The sequence below is a fragment of the Furipterus horrens genome, unplaced genomic scaffold, assembly GCF_987537825.1.
Source record: "Furipterus horrens unplaced genomic scaffold, mFurHor1.1.pri manual_scaffold_8, whole genome shotgun sequence".
Taxonomy (NCBI): domain Eukaryota; kingdom Metazoa; phylum Chordata; class Mammalia; order Chiroptera; family Furipteridae; genus Furipterus; species Furipterus horrens.
Window position 1 is genome coordinate 69616901 of NW_028327178.1, and position 27632 is coordinate 69644532.

General features: G+C 40.3%; 1 protein-coding gene across 1 annotated transcript in view; it reads right to left on the minus strand.

The window, feature by feature from the left end:
* The window catches only part of CFAP61 (cilia and flagella associated protein 61), a 431546-nt gene that overhangs the window by 126780 nt on the left and 277134 nt on the right, over positions 1 to 27632 (minus strand). Inside the window, exons 20-21 of the mRNA XM_090285993.1 lie at positions 25680 to 25848; positions 12631 to 12805 (exon numbers count right to left, since the gene is read on the minus strand). Of these exons, the coding sequence (XP_090142119.1) occupies positions 12631 to 12805; positions 25680 to 25848 (344 nt within the window). The remainder of the gene's footprint in view (positions 1 to 12630; positions 12806 to 25679; positions 25849 to 27632) is intronic.

Here is a 27632-nt window from a genome sequence, read left to right on the forward strand (position 1 = left end):
TGGCACCACAGGGAAGTCAGAAGGACCTGCCCGGACACCTGTGACCAGCCTGGGCTGCTGCAGCTTGCCCAATCTCAGAGACACTTACCCTGATATCTTGGCTTTTAAATGTCCCCATTCTGTGGGGGGATTATTCTTTCCATTATCTTTGTGCAGTTGTGAATTCTTTCTACATCATTTTTCTCTTTTTAAAGAATTTTTAGATTCATGTTTATCTCATGACTTCTATATATCAGGCACAAAGCAAAGCACTTTTATACACAATCCATTATTATTATTATTATTACTATTATCACCAACATCATCAATAACAATGACATTTAGAACTGTTAACAATAACATTGACTTAACTCAGGTACACAAAAATAATTTTTTCATAAGCTAACAGCAAAAAATATAAGCACAGAGATAATTCATAGAATAACCAAAATCTAGTAAACAAAGATTTTGATTACTCAATTTTCATTTTGGGAGAAATCAACCTAGGCATAGAAATGTGATTACTTCTATTTATTGGAGTAATTTTACTAGTATGGATGGGGTAGAAGTAGCACTTTTGAAGCCCTCATGTCAAGGACTCACCACAGCCTGTGGTTGTGACTGGGCTTATGGTCCAGCCTCTAGCTAGCTGAGGCCTCAGGAAGCCCTTGGTGGTCTCTACCTTTCCTTCCCTCCACTCACCACAGCCCACCCTTATTAATGTACCAGTGAGATGACTTTAAGTCCACCCTGCTCACTATGTTATCCTTGGAGCCTTGCACAATGCCTGGCCTATAACGGGAGTAGCAGATTGTTTCCTGATTGAATGCACAGATGAAATGTTTAAGGTTTATCAGATTACCAATCATAAGTTAACTGAGAATTACTTTTTTAAAAAATTTTAATCGTTTTTCTATTACAGCTGTCCCACATTTTCCCCCATTGCTCCCCCCTCCACCCCACTAACCCCTTCTCCCACAGTCAATCATTACCCCGTTGTCCATGTCATGGGTCATTTATATTAGTTCCTTGACTAGACCCTTCCCCTTCTTACCCCTCTCCTTTCCCTCCCCTCTCCCCGCTGGTCACTGTTAGTCTGCTCCTTGTTTACTTGCCTCTGGTTCAATTTTGTTCATTTGTTTGTGTTGTTCATTAGTCTCCTGTATCAGGTGATATCATATGGTATTTTTCTTTCATTGCCTGACTTATTTCACTAAGCATAATTCTCTCTAGTTCCATCCATGTTGTCGCAAATGGCAGGAGTTCCTTCTTTCTTTCTGATGCATAGTATTCCATTGTGTAAATGTATCTCCTAAATATTTATCACAGAATGACCTCACTGTGGCTAGATTTTTCTACTATGTGTTTCTACTTGGTGTTCAATGTTAAGCTGGCACTACAAGAAATATCTAACCACAGGGTGGGTTATATACCTGATATTTATAAGATAGAAACACGTTCTCCTTCACGGTGTTAGGTCTGGTTATTGGTTTCCATTCTAGCTTACAAAAATCCTACATAACCCTAATCCTAACCCAAATGGTATGCGCTGACAATGCGACAATATCAAATGATACTCTTGACATATCGTTGGGGTTTAAATCCAGGCAAACAAGGATATTTTATATGGAAGTTAGCAGTTATATAACTATCTTGTCACACCAGTTGGATTATTTTTTGGCTAAATCAGGAGGGGAGATAGGAAGGAAGGAAATGAGAGAAAGGAAATGGTTTGGGAGAAAGAAGAACAGAGAGAACCTCAGAGAAACAGATTTTTTTCATCTCTGAGTAAGAGTTGGAAGAAGAAGTTTAAAAGTGAAAGAAAGCAGTTGTGGAGTGAGAGGTGACAGTAGATTAAATGAACAGTGTGAATAACAACAATGAAAAGGACTTTGTCTAAGGCAGACATTTAGTCTGACAGTCATGTCCCAGTTAGAGTGTATGAAATAGGGTGGATGGGATTCCATTGGTGTGGAACGCCCTGACAGCTGTACAGAAGAGGTTATATAGGACCTCCCTTTTTTCTTTTCAAGTCACAGTTTTCTTCTTGGAGATCCTCTATTTTTAGAGTATTAAGCATGATGATGAAATGGGAGCAAAGCATATTCTCCAGGTGGTTAAAATTAAAGCAGGTTATGTGGGACCCATTACATATATTCATTTACAACATACTTTAATACGTCAGACAACTTCAGGTATCTAAAGATTAATGTAATCAATGTATTTCCACCACTTAGATACTTAATAGCTCATGAATCATTGCAAATATTTAGAAGGAGGTAACACATTACAGGGACTTCCTTCACATAATTAGGATATTCTTTTGAAGCTTTGAAGTTTTATGCATATACAGAAAACATAGAGTGGGAAAGCTGAGGATTTCCCCTAGATGTGAGCTTTGTGCTTTAAAAATCTGGTCACTGTCTTTGCAGTTCGGTATATTTAACAGATAAGGAATGACCAGTTTTTGGCCCTGGCCAGGTGGCTCAGTTGGTTAGAGCATTGTCCTGATATGCCAAGGTTGCAGATTCAATCCCTGGTCAGGTCACATGTAAGCATCAACCAATTAATGCATAAATAAGTGGAACAACAAATTGATGTTTCTCTCTCTCTCTCTAAAATCAATTAAAAAAAGAAATGACCAGTTTTTGCACTGATAGGTGACAGAGATAAAATGGTGGGCTGCCCTACTTTGAAATGGCAAGTGGTAACTGATGACTAGAACGGTCTGGGTGGATTTCGAATAAAGGATAATGGACTACAATCATAGCAGTTTCCACGGGAGGCCAATCTTTGTTCTCCCTTTTAAGAAATAAATTATGCATCACTAAGATTACAGATCTGAAAGAGGAAGCAGAGAGCAGGGAAGGAGCCAATAAAAAGACAACTGTGTGAAAGCTCCTCACATTAAAGTTGGCAAGAAGAAGCACTGGGTCATTCTTCCACTGCTAACCTGCAGCAGCCTTTGAGAAGAAGTGTGTAAGCACGCTTCAAAGAGAAAACAGGAGCTTCCGTGTCAACAGCCCAGTTGGGGAAAAAGAGAGGGAAAGTAACGGTTTATGTCACTTAAACTGAAAAAGCACTAAGGCTTGCCGTTTAAAATGCTGGCATACAGGAAAAGGTGACCACTTTGCTTTTTGATACACACTTAGCAACTTTGATTGTGACCACCAAAATACGGCAGTCAGTTCCACTAACAGTTCCAATATCATAATGCACCGGGATTTAGGAGATTCTTCAATTTGTCTTAATTGGGGGGAAAAAGCCAGTTTAATCATCCTAGTTCCTAGAGGAGGTAAATAATAGTTTCAGGAGCTCAAAAATGCACTAATATTTAAAGGTAACACTGCTTTATTGAAATGAAGTGCTAAATTAGTCTCCCTATTAATTTAAAAAAATACAATATAGCGTTAATTTTTTAGTCACAGCTTTGTCCTAAAAGTAAGAGAACAACCATTTAAGCAAATTATTTTCAGTAGATGCTAAAAAGGTATTTTTATTCTTTTGAAATGACTGCTTTAATTTTAACCACCTGGAGAATGTGCTTTGCTGCCATTTCATCATCATGCTTAATACTCTAAAGGTGGAAGATCCTCCAAGAAGAAAACCATGACTTGAAAAGAAGAAAAGGGAAGGATTTCCTGATCTAGTAGTCTGGCCATGGAATTATATCTCAAGACTTTAAAAATGAATTCAAGATTTATGCACACAGATATTAATATAAATTTTTCTTCATAGTTATTATAGATTAAAGGCCAGATAAAAGACCTTTTTTCCACTTCAAAAGACACATAGAGTGGTTATGTATAATCTCATTCATCCTCAGAACAAGGCTGTGAGATAAGTTTTATTACAGTCTCCAGAAAGCACTGAGAGGTTAAGTAAACAGCTTCAGGTCACACAGTAAGCATCAATGAATGGTTTAGCAGGACTCGGACCTGCCAAGTCTGATTTCAGAACTGGTCCTTGCATTACTAAAATTATATTTACAGATGGATGTGTAATACATTCCTAAAATACATATATGTATAACTGGTATTTTATCTATATAATTAACTTCATCAAATAACTAGATAATGAAATAATTTTAAATAGTCATAGAATATTAATAAACTATGAAATAAATGCTCTCTTTAAAAAAAGATATCATGTTCAGAAGAATGCTCTTCTGATTTTTTAAAAAAGTCAAACCATAAGATTTCTATGACCCAAACCTGACCTGTCCCATTTTGCTCTGCCTAATAAATAGGGGAGGCTCTATTAGATATAACATAACAAAGGCTTTGTTCGATGATTCATGCACTAGAATTTTAATGTTATGCTTTCCCTTACAAACATGCTTTTAATAAGGCAGTAAACTGTATTTAGCTGAAGATGAAGAAAATTGATCCATTTTGGGCCATTAAGGCAGTTTTTTTTTTAACTTTTCATTTTCGTGGAAAGTACAGAATAGCAGATGAATTTCAATTAGTTTCAATTAATGCCATAAGCTGTTCTAATGTATTAGATTGCTGGGTTTTATTTGAATCCTCCCAAACCCCCCTACCCCACCCAACCTAGGGCTGAACCCTCCAGGTTTTGTTTTGTTTGCACTTGAAAGCAGCATTTGAGCCCATGACATCAGCTATTCTGCCAGATAGTGGAGCAGTGCTAATATGTTAGGACAATTTACACCTGTAAACCCATCCAACTCTAGAGCCCAGAAAACCATTTCCTTCACACTGGACTAATTCCATCACAGAATCACTGTTTCTCCTGTGGAAGCAAAGGAAGGAGTGATAAAACAGCTGCTGGGAGGAGAGTGGTGATGTTTTGGGGTGCTATCTGTGTAGTTTGAATGAACAGAAATTCAGAGGACAGAAGCCTCTTCCTATTGACCATCCATTGTTTCTGCTCCCCAGCATCCACCTGTACTTCTAGAACAATCTCTCCAGTGACCTCAGCAAACAAGCCCTACCCCTCAAGTCCCTGTGCTTCAGCAAAATAAGGCCAGGCATTTTCCAGGATCCTGGGTGCGATTCCTGGGTGGATATCTCTTCACAGTCAAAGAGACACAGGAATTTCTTTTCTCAGACTTGCAGGAAGGGCCTTGTCCTCGGCAACCTCCACCAACCCCACCCTAAATTGTTGAGAAGAGAAAATTAGCCCCGATGAAGCAAAAGCTAACTTTCATGATGAATCTTCACATTCTTCCTGGTGTTTTTAAGGTGACATGAAGAGGAAGCAAGAACTGACAGGTAAGGGATGGTAATGACTACAGAAACACAGCCCTGCTCCTTATTTGTCATGATGTGCTAGACTTCCAGTTTCAAGCTTCAAATACCATCATCCCATGACTGACTTGGAAATATGCCAACCTTCACCTGCATGCACAGCCACCTCACCTCCCACTGGCCACCGTGGTCTGCTTTAACTCATTCTTATTAGATAGCTTTCTCTCTACTAGATGGATGCTACAAATGGAAGGTTCATATTCCAAAAGTGCTGTTTTGTGCACTGGTTATCCCCGTTACTAGTGTCCCAACCCCTAAAAAGTAGCCAGTTAAACCTGTACTTGGCAGGACCCTGAGATTCTCCACTTGCTTCTCCACTTTCATTTCCCTCTGATGCCCTTCAGTTCAAGTTGTTGGGCCATTGTCTTTTGGACACAAGTCAACCCCCCCCGACTTCTGTCTCAGTTTGCTTAGCCTGCCCTTCTGTTACAGAGCAGGGGTCCCCCAAAATCCCCAGAGCCTGTGGTTGGGAGATGGAGGAAGGGGGCAGCTTTCAATATACCTTAGCATATCTATGGCTGGTAGCTAGAGTCTTAGTTATGCAAATGGTTTGGTTCTTCCAAGGTCCCAAGGAGATGGGAGGGATTTTGACCATGGAATGGTGAGAAAAGGGCATATGGGGCCTGCACAAGCTTCTGTGAATGGGGATATCTGGTTACCCTGCCCCATGGTCACAGATTTAAAAATAAGGTGGCAGCCACTTTAGGGAGAGGAGACAAGATCCACACAGTTTTCAGAGAGGAGAGATCCACACAGTTTGCAGAGGGAAGAGAACCATGCAGTTTTAGAAGAGATCCATGCAGCTTTGAAAGGGCAGAGAGAGAACCATGCATGATCCAGTGCAACACGGCACGTGTTTTCCTGGACTGTTATACGGAGGCTGATGAAATTGTACTCCAGATCCTGGAGGAGAGAGCTGACAGATAAGGGATGGGGAACTTCTGCGTATGTTTTGGGCTTCTAGCTTTTTGGGGAGCAAGGGAGGTGCTGGGTCCTATGGAAGAACAGGGCTCTAAGCTGAAGTGCTCACTGTCCTCCCCAGGTTGGAATATTGTAAATAAAGACCTGTTTTCCTTGACACTAGTTGTTGGGTTTTACACCAAGGCACCACATGAAAGAACCCCCTTTCACTCTGCAACACTTCTTTAAGATTGAGCTTAAATCCCCTTTTCTTCACAAGCCTTCTCCAAACTTCACAGTCATAGGGCTCTCATTAAGGCCAGATGCCTCTCTACAACCAGACTGGCACTTGGTGTGTACAGATCCCCATCTTTTGTGTGGAGATGCAACAGGAGCAGGGGTGATTCCCAAAGTCCCCACAGCTCATGGTTTTGGGAAGGAGATAGTACAGCTTTTAGGGTCCTTTGCATATCTATGGCAGGCTGGTAGCTAAGTAAAAATTGTGCTAATACCCAGATAAAAGGCTGGTAATGGACGGATGATACAGGTTGAGATACTTTGCAAATCAATGACAAGGAAATAGCTGAGCTTTTCATGAAGAGAAGCAGTGTGGACAGCTGAGTGAAAGAGCAGACAATACCCCTTAAGATACTTTTTATAACAATGAGGTATGGTGTTCCAGGTCAGCATTTAAAATTAGGGGGAGCCATAAGGAAGGGACCCATGCGGTTTGAAAGAATATAGGGCGGTTGTTGTTTGAAAGGATGTAGAGGAACCATGCTATTGGAAAAGAATGAAAGAAGGAGATCCGCCATTGAGGTCTGGTGTGGAAGAAGGAGCGTGCTATTTGAAGGGATGAAGGGCCCTGCCATCTGCCATAAGAAGAAGCACAATGGAAAGAGCATGTTAGAGGAGTGGATCAGCAGGTGTAGCAGCCATGTGAGAAGAAGAAGCTATACAGCTTGTAGTCAGGATTCAGCCATGCAGCTTACACTCGTAAGAAAGCAGGCATGCTGCTGCTTTGATCATGCCCACCCCTGATGACTCTGAAGCCTCTAAGGACTCTGCCTTGCAGACCTGGACTCTATCTAGACTCTTGGAACTTGGGACATACGGAGACAACACTCTCTTAGGACTTGTGCCTTTCCTGGACTTCACCATGATCCAGGATAACACGGCACAAGATTTCCTGGACTAGTATATTGAGCCTGATGACAACAGATCCCAGATCCTGAAGGAGGGAGCTGACAGATAAGAGATGGGGAACTATTGGGCTTGGTTTTAGTTTATAACCTTTTGGGGAGTAAGGGAAGTGCTGGGTCAGAGTAAAATGGGGTTCTGAGCAAGAGTGCTCCCAGCACCCTCCAGGTTGGAATATTGTAAATAAAGACCTATTTTTCTCAACACTAATTGTTGGGTCTTATACCAAGGTGCCACGTGAACGAGCCCCCCTTTGCTTGGTAACAGAGACTGTGTCCTGGGCTGTGCTATCACCAGGACAACAGAGGCTGAGACTTTCACTGTAGGGAACCTTTAGTGTGTAGCAACAACTCTGTCCCATGAAGTGGTACTAATAGTAATGATAATAACAGCCTATATTGTTGAATTCTCACAATGTGTGAGACACTGTCCTGAGCTGGACATGTTGCATCTTATTCACCTCATTTATCTCACAACGACCCATATGATGGAGATATTATCTAAAATAGGACTAATTCAAGTCTGAATATGACTCTAATTATGGAAAAGCTACACAGAGAAAGAGCTCCCTTGAGGCAGGAAATTAACATTTTTCCTTCTAACTCTTCTTATGTGAGAAGTGATTTGAAAAGGGCCACTGCACAGAGTTAAATTAATTTGGCCAGGTCAGGTATCTCAGATGCCTCCCAGACCCTGGGCCCAGCATCTAAGCATTAAGAGCACCTACCTGGGAAGGGTTTAGTCAAAGAATGTGTATAAATGACTCATGGACATGGACAACGGGGAGGGATATGATTGTGGGAGAAGGGGTGGGCTGGGTGGGGGAGAGCAATGGAGGAAAAATGGGACAACTGTAATTGAAAAACCAAAAATAAAAGAGAGAAGAAAAAAAAAGCACCTACCTGGGATGTCATAAAACACTAGACCTGGGAAAAATAGTCTACATTTAAGACCAAAAAAATCCTAATTTTTACATCCTTCTTATCTGGGCTATTTGGTGGACAAAAGCAGGCACACAGAAGGGTTTTATGCAGTGCTGATTGGAGAAATACTTAAATCTTAAGAAAGCATTTCCTTTTAAGTGGGAACCAGAGTATCACCATCTGTAACAATTAGTCAAATCACCAGAATAGCACTGATGATCTTTGCCCATCTGAGAAGCAAGAGCACGAAAAAGAAGGCATATGAGGAGAGCACAGTGCTTCTTGCTTTTAGATTTCTAAATTCTCTGCCATATACAATTAACCTTAAGAACATGCATTGCCACTTTCATAGCCCCTTCTCTTGTTAAAATGTTCCTTATTCTGAACACCCCCAAAAAGTCATAGTTTGATGTTAAAACCCTGTATAATAACAGGATTTGGCATATGAGGTCTGTCCAGAAGTTATCCAGCCATGTAATATGATAAAGAGACATTTATTGAAGAAGATACAATAAGATACAAGAAACATTGTACATAGGACAATGACACCTCTGTCCCCTTCAAAGTAGACACCTTGGGACCTCACACAGTTTTCCCAATTGCCATCAGCTGACCCACTGTATTTTCCATAATCTCATTTACAGTCTGAAATTTCTTCCTTTTCAAAGGTGATTTTAGTTTTGGACAAAGCCATCAGGGTGACAAATTTGGGCTGTAAAGTGGCTGAGTCACCTGGGAGATTTGATGTTTCACCAAAAAACTCTGCATAAGATGTGATGTATCAACAGGTGCACTGTTGTGATGAAGCTGCCAATCACCAGTTGCCCATAGCTGTGGCCTTCTGAATCATCCAAATAGTTTCCATGGAGGCATGTTCAAGCTTAACACAAAATCTGATGCAGATTCATTGCTCTACTCACTCAGTCATTTTGAATGCAACATCCACACAGTACCCATGCTCACTCAATGGCCTCTACCACTCCTACTGACTAGTACAGTGAAATCATCATTGTTCATGTCTGTGCATTCCAGTCCACTCTCCTTGGCTGTCAGGTTACATTAATGTTGCTCAGACTGTTCTCATTATATTAACAATGGCTGAACTTTTTCTGGACAGACCTCATAGTCCTAAGACATGCCTTTGTGTTTTCAGGGAGTTTAAGGTACATTCTGACATCTGACCTTGATTAAATGGTAATGCTTTGTCACAAATTGTGTGGATAATAGCAGGCTTCTGCAAAACTATGGCACATCACCTATTTTTAAAAATAAAGTTTTATTGGAATAGAGCCAGGCCTATTCGTTGACATATTGTCTATACTGCTTTCTTGCTCCACTGGCTGAGTTGAGTCACTGAGACCATGTGGCCTACAAAGTCTAAAATATTTACAATCTGGCCATTATAATGAAAGTCTGCTAATCTCAGATTAGAGAATTCCCTAAGCCTATGTAGATCATTGTAGCAAGAATGTACCTTTCTAGAGGTAAATTTAGTACTATTAGGAAATATAGTTATTTCTCCACTTACATCTTTGAAACTTATTAAAAGTAATTCTTGCCTAAGTTGAGTACATATTAAAATGGTAGAAGATTAAATGTATCTGGGTACTTTTTCAACATTTATTGAACATGTGTACTTACCCATATTACATGTAATAACAACAATGTTTTCATAATATTTGCTTAGTCATTTTGAATGCTGTGTATTTTATATATGAACAGAATTTAAGTAATTTGACCAGTTATACAGTGGCAGAACTAAGATCTGAACCCATAGAGCTGACCACTATGTTTACCTTACTTGGGCTACCTACCTGTTGGTTGTTGAGAAGGTTAAGTGAGCTAATGCATGTAACAGAAAATAATTGTTAAGATAAAAAGTGGCTGCTATCATCATTTTCACTGTCAGCTTCTTCTCAAGCACCACCATTATATCACATCTAGGTGTAAGATATTTATTCCTTTCTACCCTGACCAGTAGGGCTGATTTCTTACTTAGTAACATACTAACATTGTTGCTGTCATTAGCCCTGCCAAGTTGTTTATTGTTTAGAGTTAACTTTTAGAGTTGATACTATAGGAAAGTCTGATAATTTGTTTAGATCCTATATCTAGTAGGGGTTGGTTTGGCTCAGTGGATTGAGCGTCGGCCTGCGAGCTAAGTGTCGCTGGTTCGATCTTCCAGTCAGGGCACATCAGAGAAGGAAAACTCTGACTCCAAAAAACCTTCGCTGCCTTGCGGCATACCTCTTCAGGGGAAAGGCTAAGGGAGTAAACCCCGACAGAAAATCCGGAGCCGGAGTCCCTAAGGCGGTTTGACGTTGTAGTCAACACTGGCAACTCCTGCGGCGCACCTGAAGCCAAGCTGTATTGACTCCGTCTTTCCCTTGGACCCTTCAGCTGCGAAGAGAGGGGGGGTCTGCTGCATGGACAACAGCAGACCCTCCATATCACCCTTCCCAGGCTCTGTAGCTTCAGCTTCACTGAAGAGGACACTCCAGCGTCATCGTAAGATGTCGATTCAACACGGGAGGAGACAGATACCGTGTCACTCCCGAGTCGGACTGCACAGCCATTCTCGGCGGTGCAGATAGACTCTTAAGAAGCTACACCATCGTCTCTCGAGACGGACGGCTGCCGACGGATGTAGATCATTGGGTAGTGATTAAAGATTAAACTGTTGCTCTGGCTGCGTGGCTCAGTGGGTTGGAACATTGTTCCATGCACCAAAGGGTTGCTGGTTCGATTCCTGGTCAGGGCACATACCTGGGTTGCAGGTTCAATCCGGTTGCAGTGTGTATGGGAGGCAACCCATAGATGTTTCTCTCTCTCTCTCTCTCTCTCTTTCTCTCTCTCTCTCTCTCCCCACCCCCCTTTCTCTCTCTCAAAAATCAATGAAAGCATGTCCTCAGGTGAGGGTTTATAAACATGAATAACTAAATTGTTGAAACAGGTTTAAACACATACAAATGCAAAACCGTAAATAACACCAACTTCTGATGCAAATATAAAAATACTTTGTCAAGTTTTAAATCTAGTCCCCATTATATATCTATGGATTCTAACTCTTCCCAAAAGTTCCAGACCCAGTTGGTCTTATGGGAGACTTTTGTTCAACTTCTAGGTTGCATGAAATATTCAGACCCTAGAAAAATATGGAAAGTTTCCCAAAAAACACTTTGTGGGACTAGTATAGACTTGATTCCAAAAACTGGACAAGTATAGCATAAAAGAGAAAACTATAGGTCAATCTCACATATGAATTTAAATGCAAATAGCTGGTAAAGTATTAGCAAATTGAATCCAGCAATGAATTAAATCTCATTGATATTGATTTTTAATGTAATAAATCAGTAACTTTTTAATATAGTAAATGCAGTAACTTGACAAAATTCAACTAACCTCTAAATCTTCCACCAAAAATCAGGACAAACTATATTTAATTGTAATATAGTAATTATATTAACTAATAAAATTACATTATATTTAAATATATCTATTTAATGAATTTATATATTTAATTTTATTTATTGATGCCCACATTCTGGGCATTTAGTGATTTTTACATCCCTGAACTGAATTCAAGGTCTGCGTAAGAATCCCAGCTCTTCATGGGTGGTTCTATAAGCCAACCAAGTCATTGGCCCTCCTGGTGCTTAAGGTAAAATAAATGGGCTGCACTGTCTTCTCCAGAACTTGACTGCCATGTTTCAATTAAGGACAAATAGGTAGGCAGGCCATGTTCTGGTTGCTTTATTAGTTAAACAATTTAAATTTAATCCAATCAATAGAGGACAAAGCTTGAACACTTATGAGTGGCAGAAGCATTTGTGCAAATGTTTTATGTTCTCATTTTGATTCAAAAAGTGGCATGCAACTTAAATATGTGTGTTTGTGGGAAGGACTGTGCAGCAACACCAAGAAAGAGAACAATGGATGTGAAAAGAAGAAAAGAGCCTTCAGACACAGACCTTTCTTTTTCTTCCTAGATCTTTTCAGCTTCACAAAAGGAGACATATTTTCCACATAATTGCTAAACATGTTTGCTTATTAAATTATTCTTTAATTAGTTAATAATTTTATCCATGCTTTGCTCTTCAGATATTCATTTTGTATAATAAAATAATTATAGATAATTAAACTACCTCAAGCCTTTCTATTTCCCCCAGCAAACATGCTGGGTATCAAAAAATGACAACAAGTTGTAAATTAATCTGGAAAACAAAGCATGACAGATGAATTATTTGGTTGGAATTAATTAAACACTAATTATATACTGGAACTAGATGAAGAGTGACATTTATTATAAAAATAAAGAACTATTCTGAAAAGATGCACAGTAACCACATCCTTACCTTTTGTGATGATGGAGTTGTTTCTTATCCAAGTCAGGGCCTTCAAGCAGTCTTCTTCATCATTGAGAGTAAAATGATTACAAGGAACCTGACCGGTGTACCGCTGCTTACTGCTGTTTAGGATCTCTCTGTTTGTCAAGTGTTCACTAATATCTGCTCCTGTAGGGCATGGGACCTGAGATATGTTACAGACACACACTTATTTCAGTGGTAACAGGTGAAGCTCTGACATAGTAATGAATAAATAAATAATAAACAAACAAATGAACATAGCAATATTTAGTATTGGCATGTCTTTTTCTGTCCCCAGATACAATTGTTTTAATTGAGACAAACAAGCAGGATGGCCACTTAAAGCTAATTCTCAGAAGGAGTTGCTTGATTATATGATGCTTTGTAACAAATTATTCTAAAAGTCAGTGGTGCAAAACAAGCTTACAGATTGTGAAGGTCAGAAATTCAGACTGGGCAAGGTGGGGACAGTTTGTCTTTGTTGAACAATGTCACAGGCCTCAGTGGGAAGACTTGAAGTCTGAGAGTAACTTGATGGTTAGGGGCTGGAATCATCCGAAGATAAACCACCTCAATCCTTCTTCTTCCGTCCAGAAAATGTGTTAGGTATTAAAAAATTACAAAAAGTTGTCACTGTATGTCTAGCAGTTGGTATTGGCAGTGGGTTGGGATCTTAGCTGGGCTTGTTGGCTGAAATATCCATATGTGGCCTCTTCATGTGGTTTGGGCCTTCTCACAACATGGTGGCTGAGTTCCCAGGGTAAGTGTCCTGAGAGAAAAAACCAGTCCAGAGAGCTCTGTGTTCTTGTCCAACCTCATCTTGCAATTTGAGTGGTAACTCTTCCACCATATTATATTCATGAAGATGGTCATAGAGGCCTGCCCAGAGGCAAAAGGAGGGAACCTAAAATCTATCTCTTCCTCTAGGGGCAGCAAAGCTGTGAAAGAACACATGGAACTGGAGTGGTGTGGCCATTTTCCGTAAAAACAATTTGCACAGAAGCAATTATATCAGGGTTTGGAAAGTGGACTGCTATTTACTCATGAAAATTATAGGATTGTTCTTCATTTTGTTAGAGAGGTATTCTCTCTCTCAAACTCTCTCTCTCTCATCTCCAACTCCATTTCTCTCTCAACACAGAGCCCTCCAAGTATAACATCATTTTTTACTGTTGTCACAGAGTGGAACAGACACCATAAGGAAAGCAACAGTAAAAGCACAATGACGGATGATGCTGACTTTAGTGCTCATTGTCAAGGAAACTGTGGCAAAGGAAGGACTTTTATCGTGGTCAGAGAGTTTGGCCATGATTTAACTCCATCTGGTTGTTGCTAGGGTAGCATATGGATTCAGTGGCCAGATCTGATTTCTCAAGAAATGCTACTTTTTTTTAGTGGACTCTTTGATTTTTTTTTTTTTTTAAATTTCAGCTCAAGTTAAAACCAAACAATAAACACCATGTGAAAGCCAAGTAAAATAGCACAATTGTGGGAGTTTTCCTGGTGGGCCATCACTTTTACCACTGGTTTTCATTTGGCGGCCGAGTGGAGAGTATGTGGAAGATAATGAGGCCAGCACTACAAGCAAGTCTTAAAGGCAACACGAGGCCTCTGTTAGAAAACCTGCATCAGCTGTTTTGCAATCTCGGTACAAGGCCTCAGGGCTGTGAGGCAGCGGCGGTTCTCAGCTATGAGGGGCAAGAAGTTCACTTGTAGTAGAGATGAGTATGTGTGCAGAGGAAGATCTTTTTCTCTTGAAAAATTCCTTGTTATACTGAGTAGATGTGAATGCTGGTTGGTGCTTGAACAAATGGGGCTTTACTAAATCCCAGATGACATTTAGGAAAGGTTTTGGTTATGTTCTTCCTCAGGAGAAATGGTAAAGCATAATACATTATAGTGATGTGTTTAATTCCATTTCAAACGGAATTAAATACTTTTTTAAAAAAATCAATTTTTAAAGCTGATGTCCTTTATGAAGAAGCTGCAGTAAAATTTTATTTAATAAAAAATAAAATCCAACCCAGTAAGTAGTGGTTATTTACTGCAACTGAAATTGTGGAGGTAAAATTTTCTTATTACCAATATAATTTGTTTAGCCATATCACAGTAAGGTTTTGGTATTATTATATTCATAGTTATTAATAAAGTAGTCCACTGAGGGCTTTGGTGAATAGTTTAAAGTGTACAATATTGAATATTGTGTTTTGGAGGATTGAAATTTCACCAGAATTACAATAGGCATTGTAGTATAAAAGAAAATGAAATATGGGTAACATTGTACTAGTTTAGTAAGTCATGCTTTAATGAATTATGAAAAATCCTTGGCAGAAAATGGCAGGGCTAAAGAACATTTGGAGAGTTTTTCAAGTAATAAAACTTTCAATGGTTATTGTTTCAAATAGTGGATGTACAGATTAAGTAACAAGAGACAGGGAAAAAGAATAAGGTCCAAAATGAAGATTAGCTTACTACAATCCTGAAATATAATTGTATTTTTATAACCCATTGGCATTTTTTTTTACATTTCTAAACTATAATTAGAGAAATTAAGGGAAAATTAATCGGATAATATATTTTTAATATTCATACAGTGGCATTTTCACAGACAAGGTAAAACTGAAGCTAGGATTTTAAATCCCAAGGTCAATTAATCTGTTTATATAGAGTTTAGCAGGACTCAATAAACCAAAATCTATGGAAAGTTTCATATTATGCGATCAAAGTAAAAGAAAAAAATAAAGATTAAAAGGAGAGCATGGGTATATTTAATGAAGAAGTACCATCAATGCTGGCTACCAAAACTAGAGTTTTCTGCCACTAAATTATGACCGGAGAGTAGTAGATAAATTTTCAATTACAGTAGTCCCTCTCTATATCGTGGTTCACTTATCAGGGCCTCACGGTATCACGGGATTTTTAAAAATATTATATTTAATTATTTTTGCGGAAAAAAAATTATTTATTGTGCGTTTTTTGCTATATCACGGGATTTTGCAGTATTGTATATGTATGTTGTTAAAGTTACGTAGGTTTAAGAGTGTAGAATAAATGTAAGGTTCCTACTTGGCGGAGGGTCTAGAACGTAATACCTATGATAAGTGAGGGAATACTGTATTCCATCAGAATAATTTTTTAAAGTATATTTTATTGAGTATGTTGTTACAGTACAGTATCGCAATATTTTTCCCCTTTGCGCCCCTCTACCCAGTACCTCCCTTCCCTCCAGCAATCCCACCCCCCTTAGTTCATGTCCATGGGTTCTGCATATAAATTCTTTGGCTTCACCCTTTCCTATATTATTCATAACTTCCCTGTGTCTATTTTGTACCAATCATTTATGCTTCTTAATCCCTGCATCATATCCCCATTTCTCCCCCTTCCCCCTCCCAGCTGATCACCCTCCAAATGATCCCCATACCTAGGATTCTGTTCCTATTCTGGTTTGCTTAGTTGGATTTTGTTTTTAGACTCAGTTGTTGATAGTTGTGAGTTTGTTGTCATTTTAATGTTCATAATTTTGATATTTTTTTCTTAAGTAAGTCCCTTTAACATTTCCTATAATAATAGTTTGGCAATGATGAACTCCTTAAGCTTTACCTTTTCTGGGAAGCACTTTATCTGCTCTTCCATTCCAAATGATAGCTTTGCTGGATAGAGTAATCTTGCTTGTGGGTCCTTGCTTTTCATCACATTGAATACTTCTTGCCAGTCCCATCTTGTTTGCAAAGTTTCTTTTGAGAAATCAGCTGATAGTCTTATAGGCACCCCTTTGTAGGTAACTCTCTGCTTTTCTCTTGCTGCTTTTAAGATTCTCTCTTTATCTTTAACCTTTGGCATTTTATTTATTTATTTTTTTTTTCAGATTTAATGTGTTTTATTGATTAAAATATTACATTTGTGCCAATTTCCCTTCCCTCTGCTCCCCTCCACCCGGTGGCCCCCCTCCCTCCAGTTGTCCCCCCCTTTTAGATTATGTCCATTAGTTGTGCATACAGTTCCTCCCAACCTCTCTCCGTCTATTCCATTCCCTCCTACCTTGATCCCCAATTCCTATATCATCTCCCTCCCTTTCCCCATTCCCCCTCCCTGTTGACCTCCCCCCAATATGCTTCCCGTACCCACAGTTCCTTTTCCACTCTCGTTGCCTATTTAGTTTGCCTTTGTTTCATCTCCCTAGCTTCTGTTTTTTTAAACCAGTCCCTTTAACATCTCATATAACAGTGGTTTGGATCTAATGAACTCTTTCAGTTTTATTTTGTCCTGGAAACACTTTCTCTGTCCTTCTATTCTGAATGACAATTTCGCTGGATAGAGTATTCGTGGTTGTAGGTTTTGGATTTTCATTACTTTGAATATTTCTTGCCAGTCCCTTCTTGCCTGTAGGGTCTCCCTTGAGAAGTCAGCTGATAGTCTAATTGGGACCCCTTTGTACATAATTCTTTTCTTCTCTCTTGCTGCTTTTAAGATTCTCTCTTTATCTTTAGTTTTTGACATTTTGATTATAATGTGTCTTGGAGTAGTTCTCCCTGGGTCCAGTCTCTTGGGAACTCTCCTTGCTTCCTGGACCTGCAAGTCTATTCCCTTCCCCAAGTCTGGGAAGTTCTCCTTTATTATATTTTCACTCAATTTTTCAAGTTCTAGTTCATCTTCCTCATTCTCTGGCAAACCAATGATTCTTATGTTGGGCCTTTTATAGCTGTCCCAGAGGTTTCTGATCCTCTCATTGTTGCTTCCCATTTCCTCTCGCTGCATTGGTTGACTGCTTGTTCCTTCTCCATATTCCAGTTTGTTGAAATGAACTCTGGATTTTTTCTCACCTTCTATCTCGTATGCGGTTTTGTTCCTTTCGTTATGAAATTTTTTCGCTTCTTTCTTATCTTTTTCCTGCTCTTTTGTGAATTCTGTAAGCCACCTGATAACAATGGCCCAGAACTGAGCCTCTGACAGGTTTCTTATCTGTTCATCTGTCAGGTTCTCTATCTGCTGTCTGGTGAGTTGTGTCACCGGGATTTCTATAGTTGTCTGCCTCATTTTGACAGATGCGTTTTGTTTTCTTGGGCTGGCTGTCGGGGGCAGTGCCTGTGTACTCGTAATGACCCAGCGAGCCTGTCCGTGACCTATTTCGCAGCCCTGTGGTGCTTTCTTTGGGGGCGGGGGTCCAAGATGGATTCACACAGTTATTCAGCTAGGAGACCGGGATCCGTCCTCCCGTCCCCCTGGGCCTCACTGTTCAAGGCGATGCGGCGGCCGCTCTCCCCAGCGCCAGAGTCACGCACCGCCAGGGGCTTGGCCGCCGGGATTCCTCGCCGGGGTCGCGCACCGCCAGGGGCTTGCGTAGCCAGGACTCCTCGCCGGGGTCGCGCACCGCCAGGGGCTTGCGCAGCCGGGATTCCTCGCTGCCCGCTGCTCCGGGTGCGACTGCAAACAGCACTGCCCTCTTTAACTCTTACCTGCCCAAATGGCACCGCTGGTTTATAACTTCATATGTTGGACTTCCGTGTAGTTTTATTTTCTGGAATTTCTAGTTATCCTTTGTTTTGAAGTAGTTGTATTCCTCTCTAGTTGTAGAGGGAGACCTAGCGTGTCCGTCTAAGCCTCCATCTTGGCCGGAAGTCTCCTAACCTTTGGCATTTTAATTATGATGTGTCTTGGTGTGGTCCTTTTTGGGTCTAGCTTGTTTGGGACTCTCTGTGCTTCCTGGACTTGTATGTCTATTTCCTCCAACAAATTAGGGGAGTTTTTATCTATTATTTATTCACACAAGTTTTCAATTTCTTGCTCTTCCTCTTCTCCTTCTGGCACCCCTAAGGTTCAGATATTTGCACGTTTAAAGTTGTCCCAGAGATTCCTAAGCCTTGACTCATTTTTTTCAATTCTTGTTTCCTCATTCTATACTGGTTGACTGTTTTTTTCTTCCTTATGTTCCAAATCATTGATTTGAACCTTGGTTTCCTTCCCTCCACCACTAGTTTTGTGTGGATTTTCCTTTATTTCATTTAGCATAGCTTTCACTTCTTCCCTTATATGTTTGCCATACTTAAAGATATCTGTCAAGTCTGTGAGCATCTTTATCACCAGTGTTTTGAATTCTTCATCTTTTAGGTTAGCTATCTCCTCATTGCTTAGTTCTCCCATAGAACCTTGATCTATTTCTCCTTTTGGGCCATACTTTTCTGTCTCTTTAACTTGACAGGCTCCTGTGTTTGCTTGCCTCTGTGTCTTAGGTAGAGCTGTTGCACCTGTTACATTGCAAAGGGTGGAGCCTTAGGTTTTCATCAGTACAGGGAGACCCATTTCAGTGGAGCCTTAGGTTTTAGTCAGTACAGGCGGCCCGTTTTACCACATTGTGGCGCTGTATGTCAGGGAGGGGTCTGAGAGGGAGCAATGCCTCTTGCTCAGCACTTGCCTCTTTTCCAGGCACTTCTCCCACTTTTGTATGGGACTGGCACCTCTCTAGCTGTTGCCCTGGCCATCATTCCCAGAGTGGGTGGGTCTGTGGATGTTGTAGGACCATGAGGGCCCTTTAAACAAGTGGACTTTGCTGAGAGACCAGCAGTTTCTTCCTCCGCTCCAACCTCCACTGTTCTGAACAGTCAGAAGCAATGAGGCTTTATTTTTCCTGGCACTGAGACCATGAGCTGTGCGATCTGGTCTGGTGCTGGGAGCGCTCCCCAGTTGTCCCTACTGACTTTTTAAAACATGTGACTGTGCTTTTCGCTGGCCTGCTGCTGCCACCACTGTTATCACCACCACACCACATTCTCTCCACCCCGGCTCCACCCCTCCTACCTATCTGGATGAGTATTTCTTCTTTCTATCTTTGTTTGTTGGACTTCCATGCAGCTTGATTTTCTGGAACTTCTGGGTGTCTCTAGTTTTGAGGTAGTTGTATTCCTTAGTTGTGGAGGGAGACACAGTGTGTCTGTCTAGGCCTCCATCTTGGCCAGAAGTCCATCAGAATAATTTTATTCTGGACTGAACACTGCCAGCATCCCTGGCATGTGGGAGCCCCTAGGTGGCCACCCATTACCCCTCAGCAAGTTAATAACTTATGGTGGCAGGGATTGCTGGTGGCCTACTTAATATCCTGTCTCCACTTCCTTCTTAGTAACAGATTCCTGGGAAATATGCCTGGCTGAAAAACTACATTTTCCAACTCATGTTGGAAAGGAGTCCTTGGGTGGGGAAATATGAAAAATCATTTTTCTCTAGTCCTTCCTCCTTCCTGATTCTTGCAAATGGATGGCTGGAGCCATAGCAACTACTTCAAGATGTTGGGGATGGAAGCCACCTAATAAAGATGGAAGGACAGAATACAGAATGGCCTGGTATCCTGATGACACCAGGGAGCTACCTTACCAGAGCTGAGTTGCTTTTTCCTAGATACTTATAATGAGAAAAAGAAGGACATTTCTTATTTTTGACTCTAGCTATGAAGAGTAAATTCTAGAATTTCTGTGTTGTAAAGACTTTTAAAAGCCATCAAGTGTAATCTCTGGACTACATCTGTGAGAGAGGAAGGAGATGAAGAAGGAAAGAAGAGCAAGGAGATAGGGAGAAAGGAGACAGCAGACAAAGGTGGTGGTGAAGAACTCATGCTCTGGAGATAGACTGTCAGTGTTCAAATCTTAGTGTGTCACTTTGTCATTGTCTGAGATTGGACAAACTACCTTAACTTCACTGCACCTTGGATTCTTCATCTATAAAATGGAGCTAAAAGTGGCACAGACCTCAGAGAGCTACCACCAGGGTTATCTCAGTTAATGTATGTGTGGTGAAAGGCAATGACTCAACTCTGTGTCAGGTGTTCCTACCCCACTTATGAGGCCTCCATGGAGGCATCTCACTGTCTTCTGGTACTGGAAATTCCCTTTTGGAGAAGACCGTGACTCTTAGAAAGTTGTTTCTTAGGATGAACAGCACTGTATTTCCACAGCTTCTGGTGGTCTGTTCTAATTCAGCTTCCCAGGGCCTTGATGTACAAGTCTAATTCATTTTCTACACGATATCCCTTCAAGTACTTGAGGAAAACCATCCCAAATCTTCACCCCTCTTGGATATCTTTGAGTTTCTGGATCTTCTTTCAGCTTGTTCTTTCCCTTCTTAAATGTTACTTCAAGAAACAAATATAATTCTCCAGGTGTACTTCTGTTTTTGTGAAATGGTCTTTGACACAATCATGTTCAGCATGTAACAGGCTGATCATCTCTTTATTGTCACAAATTTTATCCTTTGTCTGCATTAATGTTTCTCTTTCTTAATTAATTCTGCTTTGCTGGTTACTAATATTGTTGCTGCTTCTAATACCTGTATGAATTTCTCTGACACATTGCTGGTGCACTTTTAACAATCTTTTCTTTTTTAAAGTCTGGGTGTCATTTTGTTGCGGTATTTCTCTTGTAGTTTGAATTTAGTGTAAAAACAGAGCCTTGGTCTTGTAACATAGCAGTTTAAAATCATGACATTCACTTGTACGACTGTTTTTTTCCTTATGCCATCCTGGTTTATATTTTCACCCTTGAGCACTGTGGCTGTTTCCTTTGTTTTCTTCCCTTTCATTATAAGAATGATGTTTTCTCCCATTTGTCTTCTCTGGTATTTGAAAGGTAAATTTATTTATGCAGTTCAAAAGCATTCTTTAACCTTATTCCCTCTAAATATGAGTCAAGATTTAAATATTACCTTTGAGTTTCCCCATTTAAGGCACTTCATATTCCTCCCTGGCCATTTCTCTCCCTGTTTTCAACAACCTGATCTTCATTAGGTTTAGATTAAGATTCACTATTTCACTATTTATTCTCAGATTTACAAATTTAGATTACCTTTTAAATTGTTTGGTGCTTGCCACTCGTCCTTTCATGCTGTTGTGAAATCCAAAGTTTTCCTTTCTGTGTCAGTTATTTGGATATACATTAAAGAACAGTGAAGATCATTTTTCTGAGGCCTTGCATTTTTCTGAGTCTGTCTTCAAATAGAAGAGACTTAGCTGGGTGTATAATTATTGAATTGTCACATTTTCTTAAAAATTCTGTGTGGCTAGTTTCATTTTCCTATGCCATTTAACATTGGAGGGGCAATTTTTTAATGCCTGCCTTATTTTTGTTCTTTTTCTTGGGGGGATGGGAAGGTCAGTAATTTGCTATTTATTTCTTGAAGTTTGTTCATTTTTCCCCCTATATTTCTTATAGAACCAAAATTTTATCAGAATGTAAGTATATAAAAAAATTTTCTTTTATTTTCCCTGGAATTTGATCTACCGGACAATATGGTTTTTATGTATGTAAATTTTCTTCTAGCATATCTTTGTTGTCTCTATTCTTTGAATCTCTTCTTTGGGGGACCAATGATCCACATATTCCTTACATTCAATCGTATCTTTTCACTTCTTGCACCATATGTTGCACTTTGCCCTTGGCCCTGTGCATCTACCCTCCTGGGGAGCTTTGGCTTTGACTTCAGCATCACTAACATTGTACAGCAACAGTTCTGCCTCTTGATTTAACTCACCATCTCCCAAGGCTCACTCAACTCACTTCTGCTCTTCGATTACTTCAGCTCCCACTTCAGAGACTGGGTGATCAATGTGTGTGTGTGTGTGTTTGTGTGTTTGTGCATCCTGCATTTTGGAAAGTTGTCAAAAGTCTGTTCTTTCTCTGATTTTTCCAGATGTTACCTTTCTCTTATTCTGTGTTATTATTTTTGTTTCAGTTGTCTCTTACTGTGCAACAAACTCATGCCAAAACTTAGTGGTTTAAACAACCATCATTTTCTTACTCCTCATGATTTTGTGCATTTGGCCAGGCAATTCTTTTATTCCATGTGTTACTGATAGAGGTCACTTGGTGACATTCAGCTGGTGGGGGTCCAAGATGGCTTTACTTACATGTCTGGTGCCTTAGCAGGATGGCTGAAAGGCTGGGATCAACTGGAACTATCAACTGGAGAACCGATATATAGCATATCCAGCATGGAGATCACAAGTTATCTGGACTTCCTACATGACAGATCAGGGTTCCAGGAGAAACTGTTCACACAAACAAGGAGACAATGCCTTTGCCTTTGACTGGGCCTTGTAAGTCATGCCATGTCACTGTATTTGTACCCTATTGGTCAAGGTGGTCACAAGCCTGCCCAGATTTAAAGGGGAGGAGACTCCACCTCTTAGATGGGAAAAGACAACAATTTTGCAACTTTATTTTAAAATGCCATTTTTCTTTGGCTTCTTGCTGTTATTTTGCACTTTAATCATCCTCAAATGCAGTGAGGTCTCTTTATGCTCAGTGCTGTTGAGTGATGGGGCAGTGCCTTTCTCAGTTCTTATAGGGAAGGGAGAGTGGTGTGCATATCTTTCTTTTCTACCTGTTTGTAGAAGGATCTCTCCTAGGGCTGCACCATTCTTCATGCCATGCTCTTATTTACCCCATCTAAGACGTAAGTAGCCTTTGTGGAGATCACATCATATTGCTGACCCACATCAAGCACACCATAACTAACATCCTGGCTCACACTCTGGCCTGGTTGGATGTTCTCGCTCCACCTGCTAGCTTCTAGTGAGTGTCATCCTTTTGAGAGTCCCTACCATGGTCTTCTCATGATTGGTATCAGCCTCATTTGACTTTGAGTTGAAAAATTTTTATTCTTCCTATTTTTGAGATAACCCAAATCCAGGCATGGGATAGGCATTTCTCCCTCTCTGCATGATTCTCCATGAGCCACGGAGATTGATCTCAGTTGTAAGCTGTTTCAGAGTAATTTTCAGGAACAGCATGTGATCACCAATAAAAATAATCGAATCCATAGGCAAGGTGAGTAAGGGAGTCAGAGGGTACTGAACATGAGCTGGATAAATCTTCATCTTTCAAAAAGATTGAGGGAAAAACTCCTATAAATGCATTATTTGGAGTCCAAGGGTAAAAGTATTGAAGAACTCACAACAGAAATGCTTTAAAGTGGGTGCCCTTGGCTTAGAAGTAGAGAGCAGCCCTCCTTACATGCATCCCTGTAGCATAGTTTAATGTTTTATCTTGAGTAAATTATCTGATAAAAAGATTAAATGATATGCATTTGGATATAAAAAATATTGTATAATATTTTAGAGTGATACAAGCCATTTAAAGGCCTGATTAGAGGTTAAGGTTTATAATTATATTTTATAATAGGCTATCTTCTTGCTTTTAGTTTCTACTTTTTTTCATCATATTTATTTGTTGTGGGTTTGTTTTTTTTTTAAGTTACAACATTGGGACAAAAACCATGAGAAAGCTGGAGAAGAAAATAGGAAAAGAAATAAGAACTGGAACCTACCCTTGAAGTGAAGCTGCCTTTTTTTTTGTATCACTCTATGTACCTTGAATTTGTATATCCTTCTAGAAAAATTAAATTGGCACTCCCTTTATTACTTCTTCATTTCATTTTTCCTGTTGTTAAAAGGGCAGGAGATTAATATGCCACAGACCAAAGCTGCAGGGGTAGCTGCACACACGCAGGTAGTCTTCCACTCTCATTTTCTTAAGTCTGTGCTCACAGGCAGCAGCTGGAAATCAGTGGAGCAGGTGAAGGAGGGCAAGCTAAAGGCGTGCGTGGTGCTTTCTTCTGTTCTAATGCTTAAGAAGAGGAATATTTAAGTATTAAAATAAGACAGTCCCTGAGTTTATTTTTATCCTTTAACTAGAAAAAAGAGAAAAGAAGAGAAAAAAAAATTACTCAGAAGCTGATCCAAGCCTTGATACTCAGAATATGGTCCAGTCCCTAGCAGTATCCACCTCACCTGGGAAGTTGTTAGAACTTCAATCTCTCAGCCTCCCCTATCCCCTTTCTGCTCAGAATCTGCATTTTAATTAAATGCACAGGGGAGCTGTGTGCACATGACAGTTTGAGAAGTGCTGTTCTAAGGTACAGATGAGAGATTCTAAGTCAAGAAAGGTCAAGTCAGTTGTTCTTCTCCTTGACTTAGAATCATCTGGGAAAATTAAAAAAATACTGATGATTGAGTCCCCATCCCATAATAATTAAAACAGAGCTTCTGGGGGCGGGGTCTAGGCATGGATATATTTCAGAAGTACCCCAGGTGATCTCAATGTGTAGCCAAGGCTCAGAACTGCAAGTAAGTGATGCCTGGAGTTGCTCAGCTGTCCGTCCCCCACCACGTATCGCTTTCTCCTTGCTTGGCTATGAAAGGAAAACCTAAGTGCGCACACATTTACATACAAACATACACAGACACACCCTTTAAATCCAGGATCATCTACAAGATGGCCTAAGAGAGAACCATGTAAAAAATGGCAGGGCCTGGGGGTGGGGATGGATTACTTCATATTCCTCAGGAACAAACCCACCACAGGGAGGCCTATCCAGGTTTCTGGGAAGAATGTAATTAAAAGACCCCATCTTTGAGTTACAAAGTAAATCTCTTTCAATTAAAGAGATGCCCTATTTTGTGGGCCACAGGAAATGCTAATGTATATTGCAAAGTGAGAATATTAAAATTTGCTTCCCTAAGACGTTAGACAACTTCAGTTGTATCCAGAAGTGCTTTCCTCAAATGTGGTGTGAGAATTTAACCAAAATGGACAGCGTGGCCACTGCGTAATCAGTCACGTTTCCTAGTCTTATAACTGAGGGACAACATAAGGGCTGACAGCAGGTGTGCGTGTTTGAAATGTTTTTGTGTGAGCCCATCAGCACTGCTAAATGTTAGCCTCTTCAGGCATAAATTAATTTCCCACGAATGTATGCAGGTTGTGTCTGGATGGTACTCTGGTGAGCGGCAAGCGTTAGACTTTCAGACAACAACTTAAAGAATGAAATTTTTCTGATTTGCTGTGATTTTTATCTTTGAGCAGAATGCTTTTCTTGGAATGGGTTTCCATGAGGGTTTCGTACACAATTCTGATCACGTGTGTGAGCTTTGCAGGACACTTTTATGAACACAGAGCGGCAGCTGCTGAGCAAGAAGGCATGCTCTTCACCCGGAGAGCGTGTGCCTGGCAGACACGTTAGCCGCCACTCCCCTCGGCGGCCATGCGCGGCCTCACCTGATACTGCTGCCCAGTGCAGAGGATGAGATGGTCATAGAGAACGACTTCCTTCTGGGCAACCACGACGTTCCTGGCTGCTCGGTCTATGGCGGTCATCCTACCAACCACCACATTGACCCAGGAGCAGAGTGACATCAACGCATGATCTTCATCGTTAAAACAGTGGCTGCGGAGAGAAAAGCTCCATCAGTGACATCTGAGCAGCTGACAGCAGGCATTAATTAGATGTCTGGTGAGCTGGTTCAAGTCCCCTCATGGGCTAAGTCTGGTGCTCTTGCTGTGAGTTTACCAGGACCAAGGCTACATGCTAGCAGATTTTTTTTTTATCATGAAACAGTCACAAATTGACATCTTCCCATTATAACTAAAAGGCCAGTCCACAACAGGGAGGCTGTGTGTGTATCATTAGTATATATCCTTTCTTCTGTTTCTGTTTCATGGTGAGTATAAATTTACTTTAGCCATTGACTTGTCCTATTGACCATGAAAGTAACATTGCTAAAGATTCCCAAAGGCAGGGTCAAGGTCCTGAATATTGAGAACCCTTCCTGTTTGTTAACACTTTTCAATAAATGACTCATTCTTAGTATGAGTATATGGGTTTGTGCCAAAACAACAGAACACATTTTAGTTAGAGAAGATGTCAATTAGGGAATTATGTTTGAAGCAACAGTCCCTGGAGACTTTTGGGATTCACCCCACAGGGCAAAGGTGATTTATGGGGGAAATGATACTTCTGCAAATAGCAGGTCCAGGGTGGATGGGTTTTCTTGTCTGGGTTCCATTGAGTTTGAGCATTCTACTATAATGTAAGAAAAGTGTGTTTCCTGTTGGTGTTGGGGATTTTTAGAGTTTTGTGAGAGTTGTTTTCAGAAATTTCTGAAAGATGTGACCTCTTGATATGACCCTCTAGTGATTCTGCTCTGATGCCATTACAGAAGTGCAGGGGGCAGAATAATGTGTTTCATTTAAATCTAGGTTTCACTGTGCCAAGATCTTTGTCCCTGCTTTGTCACCAATAAGACTGGGCCCTGAGACTCTGAATCCCCTTTCAATGCTCCAGTTTCTTCACCTCTCAACATGGAATAATTTTCCTCCCTACATGCTTCAACCATTGTAAGGGATAAATGTGAGAATGTAAGACATACTGTTTTGTCAAGTGCAATGCATATGTGAAGGGTATTATTCTAAATGATATTAATGATACATAATCCTGTTTACTCTCCTTGGAGGCAAACAGGACTAAAGTGGTAATGGGAGAACATTTTTCTTTTTGATCCACTCATGAGTCTGCTCTCAACACACAAAAAGAATCCCCATAATGGATGCACATTAGACCCGTTATAAAACCTATCAAAGAGAAGGGAATTCTGGGCTTTGTATCTCTCCATGAAACAACATTTAAAAACAAGAAAATTTCTTCTTAATAAGAAAAGAAAATTGGGGGCTGGCCTGTCACAGGACAATAACAGAAAGTGAAGTGAAATTCTTTTTAAAAAACCATTTTCGTAGCTTTACAGGAAAACAAAAAACTTCATTGATTTTGTACATTCATGAGAGACCCACAAAGGATTGTTCTCATTTGCATCACAGTCCCTGCACAATAGGAACAGCACTGTCAGTTGCCCAAGATGAGAAAAAATTTAAAATAGAGCATAGGGATTAGTCTTATGAGGACTTGCTCAAAGATAAAGTTCTCAGGGGAAATTTGGGGAAGGCTAAGACAATGTTATTTTTAATAACAGTAGAACAGTAGTGCAATGTCAGAATGCATATTTCAGAGCTGAAACCTGAAGCTGTGTCTAGTGGGAGGTGGCACTTGGGAACTGATTTTTAGGAACCTTAGGAAGCATTGAAGAATGTGGAGTGCTGCTTTTACAGTCTGTTACTATGGCATTTCTCAGTTTAAATGTCACTGTGTAGGCAACTACTATCATTTCTGGATATCAC